General features: G+C 50.5%; 1 protein-coding gene across 1 annotated transcript in view; it reads right to left on the bottom strand.

Moving 5' to 3' along the window:
* The window catches only part of GALNT15 (polypeptide N-acetylgalactosaminyltransferase 15), a 44,706-nt gene extending 31,435 nt beyond the window's left edge, over positions 1–13,271 (bottom strand). Inside the window, exon 1 of the mRNA XM_028099253.1 lies at positions 12,745–13,271. Coding sequence (XP_027955054.1) covers positions 12,745–13,271 — 527 coding nt within the window. The remainder of the gene's footprint in view (positions 1–12,744) is intronic.
* Between the last annotated feature and the right edge of the window lie 2,859 nt (positions 13,272–16,130).

Raw genomic sequence — 16,130 nt, 5'->3', positions numbered from 1 at the left:
GTTCTTCCTGCCCACCTCCCACCCACTTCACAGAGGTCTAGAGGGTAGGGGGCGAGGGGTGTAGGTAGGCCCGAACAAGGGAGAGAGCTTGAGCAGTGATTCAGAGAAGCTGCTGGAAGCCTCTAAAAAGCAAGCAAACAAACAAAAGAAACCCTCTAAAATGCAGCCAACAAAGATTGCTTAAAAGCAGCCAACTCCTCCTCGCAAGTGCTCCTTGGTTGGGTACGAGAAAGCACACACTCAAATGTCTGCAGAGACGGTCAGACAGCCAGGGGACAGAGACCTGGCCGGGAGGTGGAGGGGGGAGCGCGGCACGGCCGGGAGCTAGAGACCACGTGGCCCCCCTCAGAGTAGCCAGTGTCACCAGGAGGAAATTCAACTCAGCATCGCCAGATCGTTCTGATTTTCAGAAAAAGCCATAAACCTGAACTGTTTATGGGGAATCTCTCAATTTTTTTTAAAAAGGTTTTATTTATTTACTTGACAGAGAGAGAGACAGCAAGAGAGGGAACACGGGCAGGGGGAGTGGGAGAGGGAGAAGCAGGCTTCCCATGAGCAGGGAGCCTGACTCTGGGCTTGATCCCAGGACCCCGGGATCATGACCTGAGCTGAAGGCAGACGCTTAACCAACTGAGCCACCCAGGCGCCCCAGGAATCTCTCAGTTTTTAAATATCGGTCATTCTTCCAATATTAAAAAAAAAAAAAAAGCCTGTGGTCAGGGGCACCTGGCTGGCTCAGTCAGTAGACCATGTGACTCTTCATCTCAGGGTTGTGGATCCAAGCCCCATGTTGGGTGTAGAGATTACTTAAAAATAAAATCTTTTAAAAAACATGCTGCAGCCAAACAGCATGTCTGGGACAGGATACGACCCGTGGGCTGTCATCTTGTGACATCTGAGTTACCCCTAACTCCGGGGACTCCTGCTCCTTCATGCCAGGCAACACTTCGCCTTCTGTGCTTCTTTCCCTCTGAGACCTTCCTGCTTGGAGCCAGCACTAGGATTACAGGCCGACCCAGGATACCGGTCCGGGGGAAGAGTGTGAGACCAGGGGTCAGAGGGCATGCGCCACGTGCGCTGGAAGAAGACAGCTGCCGCGCTCAGACCTCTGAATCCCCTGTGAGCAAAGGGCAATAAGGGACTTTGAGCAGGTCTGTCACCCCCCTGGGCCCTCGTTTCCATATGAAAGGGGGATTCACTCACTATATAATGTCTAGACCTTTCCAGCTTCGCTGTCTGCAATCTGTTCTCAGCACGGGGGATTGGGGAAATTAGGGTGGGCCATGCGATGTTGTAGTGTCTTTTTAATATTCACTGTAGCCACCACTTAGTGAGGGTTCCTACACACCATGTGCTGTGCTAAATATATGCATTATCACATCTGACCCTCCCAACTGCCCTTTGAAGTAGGTACCTTCACGTGTGCAGAGATGGTCACCACAATTCTGTCCACCCTCATATGCACGCTCCTTTGCAACATGACTTTGCCACTTTTCTCATGAAGAGGTGCAACCTATTGCTCCACCTCCTCTCCCCCGCCCCCCCGAATCTGGCTGGTCTTGTGACTTTTTCTGACGGATAGAATGTACTGGAAGTGATATTCTGGGACTCCCAAGTTGAGGTTCCAAGGGGCCTTGCAGCTTCCCCTTGCTGCCATCAAATGCAATGTAAGGAAAGCTATCTTACTCTAACAGAGGGTGAGAGGCGAAAAGCTGAGGTGCCCCAGCAGAGGACCAGCATATGCGCCAGATACGTGAGTGAGGCCATCTTGGATCACTCAATCCCGGTTAGCCTCCAGATGACAGCAACCCCAAGAGGAACCCCAGGTGAGGGTGGCAGAAGAAATGCCCAGCTGAGTCCAGTCCTAATTATAGAATTGTGGATAAATGGTTATTGTTTTAAGCCACTAATATTTTGAAATAAGTTTATTGAGATATAATTCATATATCATAAAACCACCCTTAGAAAAGTGTACAATTCAGTGGTTGCTAGTATATTCACAAGCTTGTACATCCACTACCAATATCTAATTTCAGAGTATTTTCATCACCCCCAAAAGAAACCCATTACCCATTAGCAGTTATTCCCCACCCTCTGGCAACCACCCTAGCCCCAAGCGAACACTAATCTACTTGCTGTTTCTAGAGACTACTCTGGACACATATACATATTAATGGAATCACACAATATGTGGCCTTTTGCGACTGGCTTCTTCCACCTAGCAGAATGTTCTCAAGGTTCATCATGTTGTAGTGAGCATCAGTATCTTTTTTTTTTTTTAAGATTTTATTTACTTGAGAAAGAGAATGAGAGAGAGAGAGCATGAGAGGGGGGAGGGTCAGAGGGAGAAGCAGACTCCCTGCTGAGCAGGGAGCCCGATGTGGGACTCGATCCAGGGACTCCAGGATCATGACCTGAGCCGAAGGCAAGTCGCTTAACCAACTGAGCCACCCAGGTCCCCAGTATTTCACTCCTTTTTACTGCTAACTAGTATTCCATTGTTTGAATATACCAGTTTGTTTAATCATCAGTTGATGGACTGTTAAGTGTTTCCATGTTGGGCTGTTTTGAGTAATGCTGCTATGGACATTCATGTACAAGTTTTTATGAGTTTGTGAAACAAGTTTTTAGGAACATACAAAATATGTTTTCAATTCTCATGTGTCTATAGCTAGGCCTGGCATCCCTGAGTTATGTGGTAACTGTTTAACATTTTGAGGAGCTGCCAAACTGGTTTCCAAAGCAGCTGTACCATGTTACAATCCTACCAGCAAAGTGTGAGGGTTTCAACTTCTTCACATCCTTGTCAGCACCTGTGATGGTCTGCCTTTTTTATTTAACCATTTTAGTGGGTGGTGAAATGCTCTCTCATTGTGGTTTTAATTTGTGTTTTTCCCTACTGACTAATGGTTTGAACACTTTTCATTGGCTTTTTGGCCATTTCTATGTATTCCTTGGAGAAATGTCTACTCAGATCTTTGCCTATTTTTAAATGGGTGTCTTTTTGTTGGGTTGGGTTGGAAGGGTTCTTTGTGTATTATGATACAAACCCCTTATTAGATTTGCAAATATTTTCTCCCATTCTTGGGTTGTCTTTCACTTTCTTGAAGCACAAAAAGTTTTGACTTTCATGAAGTTCAATTTATCTGTTTTTTAAGCCACTAAATTTTGAGGTGATGTGTATGCAGCACTAAATACTGGATACACATTCCCATTTTAGAGATGAAGAAACTAGAGCCCAGAGAGCTCAAGTGACTTGCTTTAAGTTACATAGCAGATAGCTGATTGGTCAGTCTGACGCTAAACCTAATGCTCTTAACCAGTATAGATACTGCCATCTTGGACTAAAGTGTTAACAGAATGTTCTGGATTCAGGGTCATGAGGCTTGGGTCCTGGGATCCAAATCAAAGTGACAGTGATGGAGGGTTATTTGAAGATTACACAATCCATTGATGTCTTCACCTGCTCTGGACTGTCTACACTGATTCATTAAGGTCCTCAGAAAGCTCTGTCTTGGCTACCTTAGAAATATGCTTCTGTGGAGTCATACTTGGCCTCATGCTCTCAGCTTTCATCACAGAGGGAACCTGTTGAGGGTGTTGTGTCTGTCCTCTATCACTGACTATCACCTCTACACAGCTTCGGAGGGAAATTCCTGTCAGATATAAAAGCTAGGAAAAGGCACTTTTCTTCCTCTGAGGACTTGGTATGTTTTCCCCTCATGAGCAATAAGGATCGTGATATCTATGGGTGTTTCCTTTTTCAGTTTGGCCGCCAGGAAGCTCAGAGTAAGGAACTAGGATATTTAGTCATTGAGAGGGTTCTATGGATTGCCTACCTTCATTCTAATTTTTTCTTTGGTCTTGACTTTCCCTCTTTCCATCCAGTCTTTTAACAGGTATTTCCTGACAACCTGAAGTCTGTGAGGACTGAAAGTTGAATTAAATAGGTGAGATCCTTGAAGCCGAATCTGTGGTGCCCCGCCCATATCCCCTTCCGGCCGTAACCCTACAATACACCACAGCCTGCCTTCCAACTGCCTGAGGGCTTTCTCTGCCTGCTGGAGAGGCTCTCCCACAGCTGACCTGAAGAGCTGCCCTCCCCTGAGAGCTGCCCTCAACCCGTGACTAAAAGGAGCTGACGTATTCATACCCAGCAACCCTGACCCTAAGGAGGTCAAACACATGGAGAGGTGTGTTCCATAGCGCCTCCCAGTTTCCCCAGCAGGCTGAGCCCTAGCTGCCCACAGAGGTAACTGCCTTGAAAACACACCTTTCATCAGTCTTCTATTTTCTTCTCCACATTCCCAGTCCCTTACCAGGGCTCCTTGGCATCGTCTGCAAAACGAATTTTTGTCTCAGGGTCTGCTTTGGAGGAACCCAAACTAAGACAGTCTCTGATGTCACGGAGTTTATGTCCTATGAAGCTGATAACCAAGTAATTATTTAACAGCTGCAGCAAGTGCTCCAAGGAGACACACAGGGAGCGGGGCAGGGATATGAAAGCCAGGACCTGAAGGGTGGGCAGCATGCAGTTGAAGAAAGGGGTGTGGGTGGGGAACAGTGTTCCCGGCAGATGTCACAGCCTCTGCTAAGGCCTGCAGGTAAAAAGGAGCTTGGGCATACCAGGAACTAAAGGGAAGGTATTCCAAATTTATGTCCCCTTATCTTGATTAACATTATATTAATAGCAATTTTCTATTTTATGACTTATTTTTCAATCGTCTGAGGGAATAAGGTAGGTAGGTAAACAAACAAGTGAGCAAAAGGGCCCTGGGCAAGTCACTCCCCCTCTCCACGTTTCCGATTCTTTCTGTCAAGTGGGGGTGCACGTTCTTCCTGCTCTATTCGTGCCACGGCTTCGCTGGGGGAATCGGTGAGGCGGTGCCTAGAAACCGCTTTCGGACATTGCAAAGTGGTCCCCAATTGGGACAGGCAGTTGTGAAGAGGATCCATGAAGAAATGCATGTTCTTCCTATTTCCTAATGGGGTTACTTTCTTTGTCCTTCAACCACATAGCTGGTGGATATTTTTCTCTCTCGCGTTAGTATACGTCCACAAGCTCACCCTGACCTCATTTGTCCATCTTTCTGAGTGGCTGCAGCAGGGAAGGAAAAGACCAAGGGCTTTGGAATCAAATCAGTTTGGCTCTGGCTCTTGGCTCCATTTACAACCCCTAATTAGCCAACACGGGGAGGCTGATACATTTCTATAGCCCAGGGGTGCTGCTTGGATTAAAGGGCTCCTCCTGGCCCAAGAGGGCTGCTGAATGAATGTTAGCTTCAGATCTTCACACTCCGAGATCAGAGGAGTCCGGGGTCTGTGTTTACACACAGATGCACGCCCTCTCTGCATGCAGCTCCAGGATCCCCTATGAACTCAGAAAATGCATTTGGGCGATGATCCTGAGAAGGATGAGTCACCGCTTTGCGCCAGATGGCCTGGCTGGGCCACAAACACTGCCCCCACCCTTTCTGTGCCTGGCCAGAGTAGAAAGGTGTCTGCTGGGTTTTCTGTTTTGGGGTTATTGACCTCCAGCTTCCACCAAATCAGCAGAGGTCCCCCACTCAGATGAGTTTCCATATCGCTGCCTAGAGCCCACCGATGCAACAAACTGGGTGCTTATCTGCATCCCTCAGGGCTCCCCAAGCTCCTTGGGTTTAGGGCTGCATCTTGCTTACCTTTTCACCTTTCATAGTTGCTAAATAAATATTTGTTCAATGAATGAAGGTAGGCACTGTTCTTGCTCACAAAAAGCATATAGACTGGTGGTCTATGCAAATGGGGGGGTAATGCCATAGAGTCAGCATCCCACATTCTGTGAAAATCCCAGTGTTCAGTCCGTTTTGTAATTGGTGGAGCTCATCCTGGGAATACCAATTTCCAGAAGGGCTGGGACACAGCCTGGGGATGATCCTTTGAGGGATGGACAACTTCCTACAAATGCGAGAGGAGTATGGGACAGGCTAGAGCCTAGAGTTGAGGCTACTGCTGCCTGCCTATCATTCCCCAGAGGTGGAGAGTAGTCACACAAGGGTCACATAGTCCCCTTCCTCTTCATGGGGTCCTCAGAAGCCTCTTCATGGGGTCCTCAGAAGCTCCTTCTCAGGGGCTCCAGGCATCATTGGCTTTGCTCTGATTCTGGCTCCCTGGCCCTGGACTAAAGATGGGCACTGACAAGGAGTCACTGGTCTGCACACTGACCAGGGCCTATGAGGCATCCTGGGGCAAGAGTCCCCCTAACAGGCATAGCCTCCCCCAAATCGTGGCCAGGTAAACCTTCCAGCTCCTCTACCTCAAGGAGTTTGATATTCGGACCTACAGAGAGGATCAGCAGTTGGTAGCAGGTCATAGAACAGGCAGTAAGCCAAAAACGAGGCAGCAAAAGCCAAGCGGTTGCCCAGGGCCTCTCAGATGTTAATGCCCACCTGTCATCCCCGCCCCCATCTCTTTCCATAAATGCAGATTTGGATCCCAGAGGCTGCACTTCAGGTGATCCTGATGCTGCTGTCCTCTGGACCAGAGCTTGAGCAGAGGACAGTGTTGTTAGTGGCAAGATATTAGCTGGTAAGTGGCCAGCAGGGCAACATGAGCAGGCTCTGGGGACACTAGCTGCTGGAGGACATCAGGAAGGCCCTAGAGGGGCTATGGCTTGTGAATCTCTTTCCTGCCCTCCTCCTGCACCCCCAGGCCTCCTCCTTGGGCAGTCGCAACTCCTCACTCCCTGTGCAGACTACAGGAAGCCCACCAGTGTCTCTGCTCCTTCTCACCTCAAAGGGTGGCTGCCATTGGAACCACTTAGGAGAGTCCCAGCAAACTGTATTTAATTGGTTGGTCTGGGGTGGAGCCTGAGTGTGATGATCTGTAAAACTCTCCAGTTGATTCTAATGTGCAGGCAAGGCTGTGAACCCCTGGCCTCATCAGAGTTTCTGAAACTCTGACATGAATATCAATCAGCTAGGGATCTTGTTAACAAGAGAGATTTTCATCTAGTAGGTCTCAGTGGGGCCTGAAATTCTACATTTTTGATTCTGCATTTTTGATCCTGAGGACCACACTTTCAGGGGAAATAGCAGTTTTCCTAAGAATTAAAAAAGGTAAGACGGGAGTTAACCACCTCTGATCTAATCCCCCAGCCTAACCCGAAGCAAGACTCTGCTGCATTGACTCCCATGAGCACATTAGATCTCAGACAGTTAGACTCAGCCTGTCTATACCACAAGCACACTGAAGGGTGATGGATCCAGAGTGGAGATCCGGGGGGGTGGGGGGGGCGCCCATTCCCAGCCATGGCTGCCCCGGGCTTGAGGGCAGAAGGCCTGGTGCGTGTGTATTCCGTCTGTGGCTTGGCTGGCCAGGGCCCGTACCCAGCACTCCTACTGCCCACACGGGGTTGTCTTCCCTCCCTTGCAGGTCGGGAGGGTGGGTAAGCTGAGCTCTAGCCCCGGGTGACGGCCCCAGCCTGCTCCTTCTGCTCTCCCCTCACTGCCCCTGCCCTGTGCACCGCGACCCTCTCCTGGACAACAAAGCTGCCGCCAAAGCAGCCTCTGGGCAGGACAGAGGGAGCAAAGAAGTGGATACCCCTTCCTGCACCTCCCCGCTGGCGGTGGACCTGATGCCTCACAGCCCTGGCCCTCGGCCCTGGCTGCGCATCGGAACCACCTGGGGAGGCCCAGGCCTCTCCCCAGACCAACTAAGTAAGAATCCCTGGGAGCGGGATCTGGCATGAGTAGTTTTTACCACTTACCAGGTAATTCCACTGTGCCACCAAATCGGTGATGATTCAGCAGCCCATGGGGTAGAAAATAACTCTTTGATCAGAGATAAGACAGTGACGTGATGTCCCCAGCTGCCTGCTCGGACTTTTCTCCACCTCTCATTTCACTCCTAGGCCCTACACTTAAGAATATGACAAGGACACCTTCTGTTTGGACTTGACTACTGAGGGGGGAGGTCATCACACATTTTATCTCATTTAACCTACAACCCCACGCGAGGGTGTTATTTTAGCTACATTTTAGAGGAAACAGAGGCGTGGAGAGGTTGAGTGATCACACGGGGTCCCACAGGAAAAGCCGGGACCAGGATTCAGCCCCAGGTCCACTGTTCTTTGGGCATATGAGTTGGTCACAGTTGTGGGGATATAAACCAGGGAGACACAGGCCAAAATAGGAACGCAAGTTCTAAACTGATGCCCTGGATATAAACCAGGGAGAACGCAAGTTCTAAATTGATGCAAGTAGGTAGCACACAGCCAGGTACGGCTGAGCTGACATTTGCATTTAAGTACAAAACTCTGGGTCATGAAGGGGACTGTGTTCTTCTCTGCCTCTCTTTTCTATTTTCCAATCCCAGTATTACCTCCTCCATGGAAGCTTCCAGAGCTCTACTTCCTCTCCACTCACTGTCCAAATCAGTGATTCCCCGAACTAAGATCAGCTTTTAAAAATTCAGATCGCTGCACTCCAACTCAGAACTATATGGAGAGTCTCCAGCAAAGGGGTCTGAAAATCTACAGTTTTAACAAGCAAGATGGGGGAATCTGACAAGTATATACTTTGGTGAACCAGTGATGTAGCCCCTTGCTGCTCAAAAATGTGGTCTGTGGACCAGAAGAGCCAGTACCAGCTAGGAGCTTGATGGAAGTGTCGAATCTGGGGCCGAACCCCTGGCCTACTACATTAGACTATGCATTTTAACAAGATGCCTGGGGGGAGGGCTTACGTACACTTTAAAGTTGGAGAAGTGCAGCTCTGTCTAACCTGTTGGGTATAAAGAGTGTCCTAGGATCAGCAGCTTGAGCATCACCCAGGAAACTTGTAGAAAACAAATTCTTGGGCCCTACCCTTGACCTAGTGAATCAGACAATGTAGGAGGGGAGGCCAGGAATCCGCATTTTAGCAAGGCCTCTGGGTGATTCCATGTGAACTCAAGTTTGAGGGCCACTGCCTGGACCAGGAGTTTACAAAGCACTTTCTCAGTTGGGAGCCTCTTTGATCCTGGCAATCGGTTGCCCCACGCTGGATGCCAGGATGATCAAAGGAGAGCTGGGCCTGGCAGAGCCTCGAAAGCTGTCATGCCGCACGAGGCCAAATGGGCAAGGCCTTTTCCTCCCAAACCCCTCTTTGATAGCAGCTTTGAAGGACTGAGTCAACCTTCATCTTCAGTCTGGGGCTCTTTATTTCTCTTTATTTCATCTATGTAATCATTCAGTTCTAGTCCTGCCCCTGGCCCCAGGACCCTGCCCTCCCCACAGCACAGCCAGTCCATGGAGCTTCATCTGTTCTTATAAAGAACACACTGGTCAGTGTGCACGGGGCTCACATTTCCCCAGTGATGTCATGCTACGGACCTCTTTTTTGCATCTTACTTGTTTCGCTCCGCATGGTGCTTGAAGGCCTCCCCCCATCAGTATTGTGCCCTGAGTCTGTGACTTCTACCTCCCTCAGAGTGCCTCTGGGCTGCACCCAGCTCCCCCAGCGCCCCCTGATCACGTGCTCAGGTGGCTTCCAACTCCTCAGTGCCACCAAGGACGCTGTGAGATGTCCTCCTCCCTCCTCCGTGTCTCCCTGTGGACCCGTGTAAGTTCTCCCTAATTTATAGGTGGAGAAACTTGAAAGGCTTCCAACCCAAGTGATTTGCCCAGAAAGTACAACATGGCGGTTACAAACATGACTTTGGTGCCAGACACACCTGGTCAGATAACCTGGCTTCAGTCCCTTCGCTTTTCTGTGCCTCAGTTTTCACATCCGTAAAATGGAATGATACTAGTATCCAGCTTATGGGTTCGTTATGAAGATTAAGTGAATGAAAACCACTTAGTAGGGTTCCTAGCACATAGGAAGTGTTCACTGCAATTTTGCCTTTCTTTCCAGAGCCTGCCTTTTGACTTTTTACACTGATTTTTTTTCCTGTCTCAGTCTTGCATTATTACTGACTTCCTTGCATGCCCCTTTTCAACATGACCTTCAGCAGTGACCCTAGAGGTCCTCAGAAAAAGCCTGAGGCTTTCTGGGGGGAATGAGCAAAGGCCAGGACTGGTTTGGAGATTTTGGTGCATGAATTGGGGCCCGCAGGACTTGTCTGGGTTAGGACAGGCTTGCAAGAAGCCCTAGGATGGGTGGTGCTCGGCACACCATAGCCAAAGGCAGAGGCACTGGAATTTCCAGAGTTCTCCTAGCCCCGGTGGGAAAGCAGTGCAGGACTCGCACTGCTTAGTGTGAGTAGGCGCTTATTACACGGCTGTTCTTTTATGAGCTGTATTTGGGCCTGGTTTTGTAGTGGAGAGAGGAGGAGAGGCCCGTCACCCTGGAGGGAGTGCGGGGGCTTGTTGCCTCACTTTGCAGAGAATCCCTTGTGTGTCCTGAGAGGGGCCGGAAGGGCAGCACCTGAGCTGCAGAGGGGAAAGCAGACACTGGGGGCCGAGGCCCCGGCCGCACAGGCTGCAAGGGGGGGCTGGGCCAGCAGAGGGCGCCACACACCGCCACACGGAGCTGATGGCGGGCCTGGGAGAACTGGGGCAGGCTGGGGGCAGGTTTGCCTGGGACTGCGGAGTTTCCCAGTCCGGAAAGTCCCAGACAAACTAAGATGAGTTGGTTATGCTGGCTTGAAGAGGCACCCACTGAAGCGGCGCACACACACACATGCGTCAGTGAACATCGCACACGTGACACAAACGGTACCTGCACTCACACCACACATGCACAACACACACCCATGCACTTCACACCCCAAGCATAACATGCCACACACTCGCACACACACGTACAACTCGCCCCACACACTTACAACATACATGCAACACACTCAATGCACACAGACAATACACACCAAATACACGTGCATACATGTACCCACAAACATGCAAAATAAGCGGTACCTCACAATACACACATGTACACCACACCACATGCACCGCATATACAATACGCATATATACCACCTACAGGTGCACAACACACGTGCCTCAAAATTCACCCATACTTGCACCACACGCACCCAAAACACTCATGCACTTCACACCGCATGAATAGTACACACAGCCCACATACACATGTACAACTCAGATAATAGGTGTGTACCACACGTGTGCAACACATGAAACCCACGCACAAAAGCACACCTATGGGTAGCCAGAGACCCTCTTGTTTGAGGCAATGTTTCTTATTGGCAAAATGAAGACACTCCCTCTTGTTCTAGGCCAAAGAAAAACTGTATCCAGAGAATTTGAAAACAATATATTCATTCATTCAGCCCTCATTTCTTTACTGTCTGCATGGCAGTGACCTGAGCATTGAACAAACATCAGTGACCATTTAGCTTTGGTTGTAGTGAGTGTTATGAATTCAAACTTCTGAGAGCACAAAATTGCATCGGGGTGGGCCTGGCTGGGCCTGGAAGTTTCCTGAAAAGAGCTTCTTAAGCCAAGACCTGAAGCTGGAAGGGCAGGTTTGGGATGGGTGAGATGAGTGAGGCACCCACACGCGCAATGTAAGGAGTCACTCTCCCACGCTGACCTGCATTCGCACGGCCCCGAGGGTGAGCGCCAGGCAGTCAGGCTGACAGGAACATCCCTCCCCCTCCCCGTCCCCCACCCAGGGCTCAGAGAAGTACATTGTCTCGCTCCTGATTGCAGCTCTACATGGACCCGCTCACCCACAGGGTCAGAACATGTGTTTGCTTGTTGGGAAACTCTCTGGGCTCTAGGAACAACAGTGGCTTACAGGAAGGGACTTCCCCGAACTAACCAGCCACTTTGGCCCTGGCTGCTGGACCAGAGCCCTCCTCTGCAGCCGGCCATGGTCATGGTGGGAGAGGACAGGGGATGTACAAGGCGAGCTCAGCCTCTCCCTGGGTGCGAGTGCAGCCTGCATATCATTACACTTCCCAGCTTGCCTCCTGGCGGTGGGGCCACCCTGCCAGGCTCGGCTGCATCAGCACAGCATTCTGGCCCCCGGGCACTGGGACTGTGCCCTGAGTCTAGTAGACTAAGGAGGGCAGCATGGGGTGGCTATCCAGGGAGACTGGAACTTCTTGGATTCCAATCCCTGCTTTGATACCTGCCAGCTGTGTGACCGTGGACAAGTTACTTGACTTCTCTGTGCCCTGTTTCCATACCTCTAAAATCAGCCTGATGGTAAATCCTCTCACTCATCTGACAGAGTTGTAAGATTTCTTGTAAGCCTTCAAGAAATGAGGGCTGAATGAATGAATATATTGTTTTCAAATTCTCTGGATACAGTTTTTCTTTGGCCTAGAACAAGAAGGAGTGTCTTCATTTTGCCAATAAGAATAATATATGAACCAATAATATATGAACAGCTTTTAGATTAAAATCAGGCATGATGGCAGGAGTCATATGAATGTTAGTTTCAATTGTTATTTTGACCCAAAAGGAAATCAAACAATAGGAACAATCATAATATCAAAATGTATCAAGGCCGAGTGTTAGAGCTGGAGCGTGGGTTGGAGAACATCTGCCCCAAGCTCACTATGTGTTGAATGGAAAAAGCTGTTTGACCTGATAATCCCGAGACAGAAGGACTAGAACCGGGGTGGGGAAGAGAAGAGCAAGAGCTCCTCCTTTTCGCACCTGGAGCGCTGGTTAAATCACCCGACCCACCCAGAGTTTCTCACTCAGTGGAATTGCTGCCCTTAGGACAGTGAAGGCAGAGTGGAGAAAGTTATCATCCCTGAGGCTGCAGCCAACGTCTCAGAAACAGGGGAAGCCAGGGCCTTACTTACAGTGGATGCCGTACCTCGGGCAGCGCCCTCTGCAGGGGGATGCGGGCACTGAACGCCTCCTCCAGGTTGAGTGCGGTAGGCTCATCTTCGGATACCGCCCCATCTTCCTCCTCGGCCGCCCAGTCCCTCTCTGGGGCCTCTTCATCCTGCCTTCTGCTTGGCTGTTTGATGAGCCGGTAGCTGCCACCTCTCCTGCCCTGGGTCTTGTTCCTTCTGGCCCTGGGTGAGGCCACGGCCACCAGGAGCTGATCCTCCCGCAGCGAGATAAAGGGGGGCAGGCCCTCCAGGGGGCCGTACTCTTGGCCCTCATCCTCGGCCTCCAGCACCCATTCCTGGGATTCCCCGAAGTGCAGGCGGTACCCAGCATCAGGGCTGCGCGGGGCGGCCTGGGCTGTGCGGGCAGGGCGTGGGGCGCGCGGGGGAGGGCGCAGCATGGCCACCATCAGCAGCGCGCATGCCAGCATCAGCAAGAGCAGCAGGAGTTGCAGTCCGCACGGTCCATGCCGGCATCGCTTCCTTAGCAGCATGTTGCCGGAACTTGCCAAACGCAACAGGTCATATTCAAGTCCGCTCCCTCCTCCAGCTCCAGGTTCCTTCGGGCGTGCAGGAGAACCTGGCTTCCTAGTTCCACCTGGAAGTTTTTTGCTGGTCACTTAACCTGCTCCTTTTTTCCCTTCTGACATTAGCCAACAGCATGTGTGAGACTGACTTGCACTTACAATCAGAAAGCCACGGGACCCAGGTCCCACCCTGGCTCCTCTCTGAGTGGATTTCTGTAATTGCCTTCTGAAAGCCCCTTCGCGGGGTCTTCAAATGGAATCGTTTTGCCCCCGTTACCCCCTTTATCTCCTTGGGGAAAAAAATTATTCCATTCTGCTCAGGTGTTTGGTCTCACGTGTTTCGTCTCCCCCCTCCCCCGCCCCTTGCATGAATGGTCAGGTTGCTATGCGATGTCTTGGAGGGAGCTGATGGGTCCTCAGTCCAGCGGAGCTGACAGTCGTCCTCCTTTGGATGCTTCAAGTCAGGTCAGATCAACAGATGTGAAGCTGGCAGGCAGCGCCTGATTTCCTTTCACACATAGCTCCGTGCTCAGCTGAGAGCCCTCTGCCAGACACATCGGGAGCCAAGCATGAGCCTCGCTCCTGGTCCTAATGCCCTCACTGTTCCAAGGCTTTGCACAATCCCACAGAACACAACTCCAGGGCAAAATAAACACCGGCATTGCCAGGACCAAACCCAAACAGGAACATCCCAGAAGTTCAGATTTGAATCTCATTCATAGAAGACTTCTTTCCCCACCCACGGGGGCAGGAAAGAGTATTCCCTCCTGATTTCAGAAAGGCTGTACCTGTGGCATAGATGTAAACAGCTAGCTATCTATTGCACCCTGAGCCTCCCACGAGTGATCTGGAAAGTTAGGCTGGACTCTCCCTCCTTCTTCAGGACCACTGTCCTCATCCTGCTGAGAATGAGGAAAGCTGGGGCTCCGAAGATGCGCTCCAAAGATGCACCCCGAAGTCCCTCCTGCCCACAAGAGCATCTGAATGCCTCGTATACACGGCCACTAAGGGGGGAAATCAGGAGAAGAGTGGCATGTTCTTCAGTTGTAAAACCTCCTTCATTCAACCAACAAATATTAATGAGCACCTACTATGTGCCAAAACTATTCCGGGACTGGGAGTCCAGCAACGAATAAAACGATGCGGGGATGAGCATCTGGGGCAGAGGAGATAGCAAATGCAAAGGTTCTACGGCGAGCATGTGCCAGGCCTTTCCAGGAGCAGCAGAGAATCCAGCGTGGTAGGGACAGAGTGAGGAGGGCAGAGTATGATGAAAAACAGGACGAAAGGGACAAAGCGGGTAAGAGGTGAGGGGGGGGGTCACGGAGGACCTCGGAGGGCATTGTAGGGCTTTTCCTCTTTGTTCTGAGTGAGATGGGCACCCTCGGAGGGTTGTGAGCAGAGGACAGACACCACTGACTTGGATTTGAACGGGATCACTCTGGCTGCTATGTCGGGATCAGACTGGGGGAGCAAAGGGCAGAAGCAGGGAGACCAGCTCAGGTGCTGTTGCAGCGAGAAATGATGAAGGTGTGGACCAAAGTGGAGGTGCCAAGGAGCAGTCAGCTTCTGGGCATATTTTAAGGAAGAGCCTATAGAACTGGCTGGTGAATTGATATCCAGTGTAAAGAGAAAGAAAAGAGTCCAGGATGATTTCAAGTTTTTGGTCTGGTAATTGGAAGAACAGAGTAGCCGTCAGCCAAGATGGAGAAGGGCAGGAGTTGGTAGAAGGAGATATATGACAGCGGCTGGTTGGGCCATGTGAAGTTGGCGATGTCAAGGGGAGATGAAGGGTGGGCAGCGGGATACGTAATAGCTGGAGGTCGGGGGAGAGGTCTGGCCTGCAGATGGTAAAGCAGTGCAGGGATGGTGCCTGAAGCCACGAGATCCAAGGGAGTGATGTAGATGGGAGCGAGGAGGGAATGTGGCATGCTCAGAGTTCCTGGGCTCCTGGCTGGAATAGCTGATTAAGGGTGACTAACCATGACTGTGAGGTGCATTTCTTCTGCTGACTGCAGAACTGCCAGTCTGCCCAGTAACCAGGAGCCGGGGGGGGGGGGGTGCTGCCATTGGGGAATTCCTGAAATGAATTGCTCATTTTTCTATTTTGATTTTGATCTTAGAATGTGAGCTTAAACATCTCATGGAAAAAAATGTTTTTCCTTTTGATTCAGTTGCTTCTTCCAGAGCTCCAGCTCAGCGTGTGTGTGTGTGTGTGTGTGTGTGTGTGTGTGTGTGTGTGTGTTTTCCCTGAAGACATTCAGAGTCAGAGGTGACATAGTGGGTTATATGTGATTGTTCTTAATAGCCTAGCATAGTGTCCTGTTGGACAGCAGTTAGGATTGCTGGATTGGACTATATTTTCCAAATCCCACATCAGGGTGTAGTGGGGTGGGAGTTATATGGCTTTCAGGTTCAAGAGGCAGGCACTCTGGGAGATGTCATTTTGAATTTCTGGGACATTTTGAGGTTAATAAGAATGATTCCAGAAGACTTTCAGAGAAAAAGGAATGTGCAGTCTCCAGCCCCAGGGCAGCACGCCCTCCCCGACCCTCTCCAGCAACACTGGTTTCAAACTCATCAGCCAACTCCCTGCCTCCCCCACCCCACCACCACCACTGCCAGGGCCTTTACCTGGCTGATCCTTTGCTTGACCTCTCCTTCCCCAAAAAGCCAGCCATAAGGCTCATTTACTTGCTTTCATGCTTCTTCCAATATTGCCTATTCAGCGAGGCCTCACCTGACCCACCCTTTCACACCAGAAGCCCCTCCATCTATGCATGGCTTTCCGTCCTCTTGCCTTGCTTTCTTTGAGAATCTCTGTAG

The sequence above is a fragment of the Eumetopias jubatus genome, unplaced genomic scaffold (genome assembly GCF_037043125.1).
Source record: "Eumetopias jubatus isolate StellerSeaLion01/CBP00866 unplaced genomic scaffold, mEumJub1_p1.0 scaffold_1, whole genome shotgun sequence".
Lineage (NCBI taxonomy): Eukaryota > Metazoa > Chordata > Mammalia > Carnivora > Otariidae > Eumetopias > Eumetopias jubatus.
This window is presented reverse-complemented; position numbering and strand designations above follow the sequence as displayed.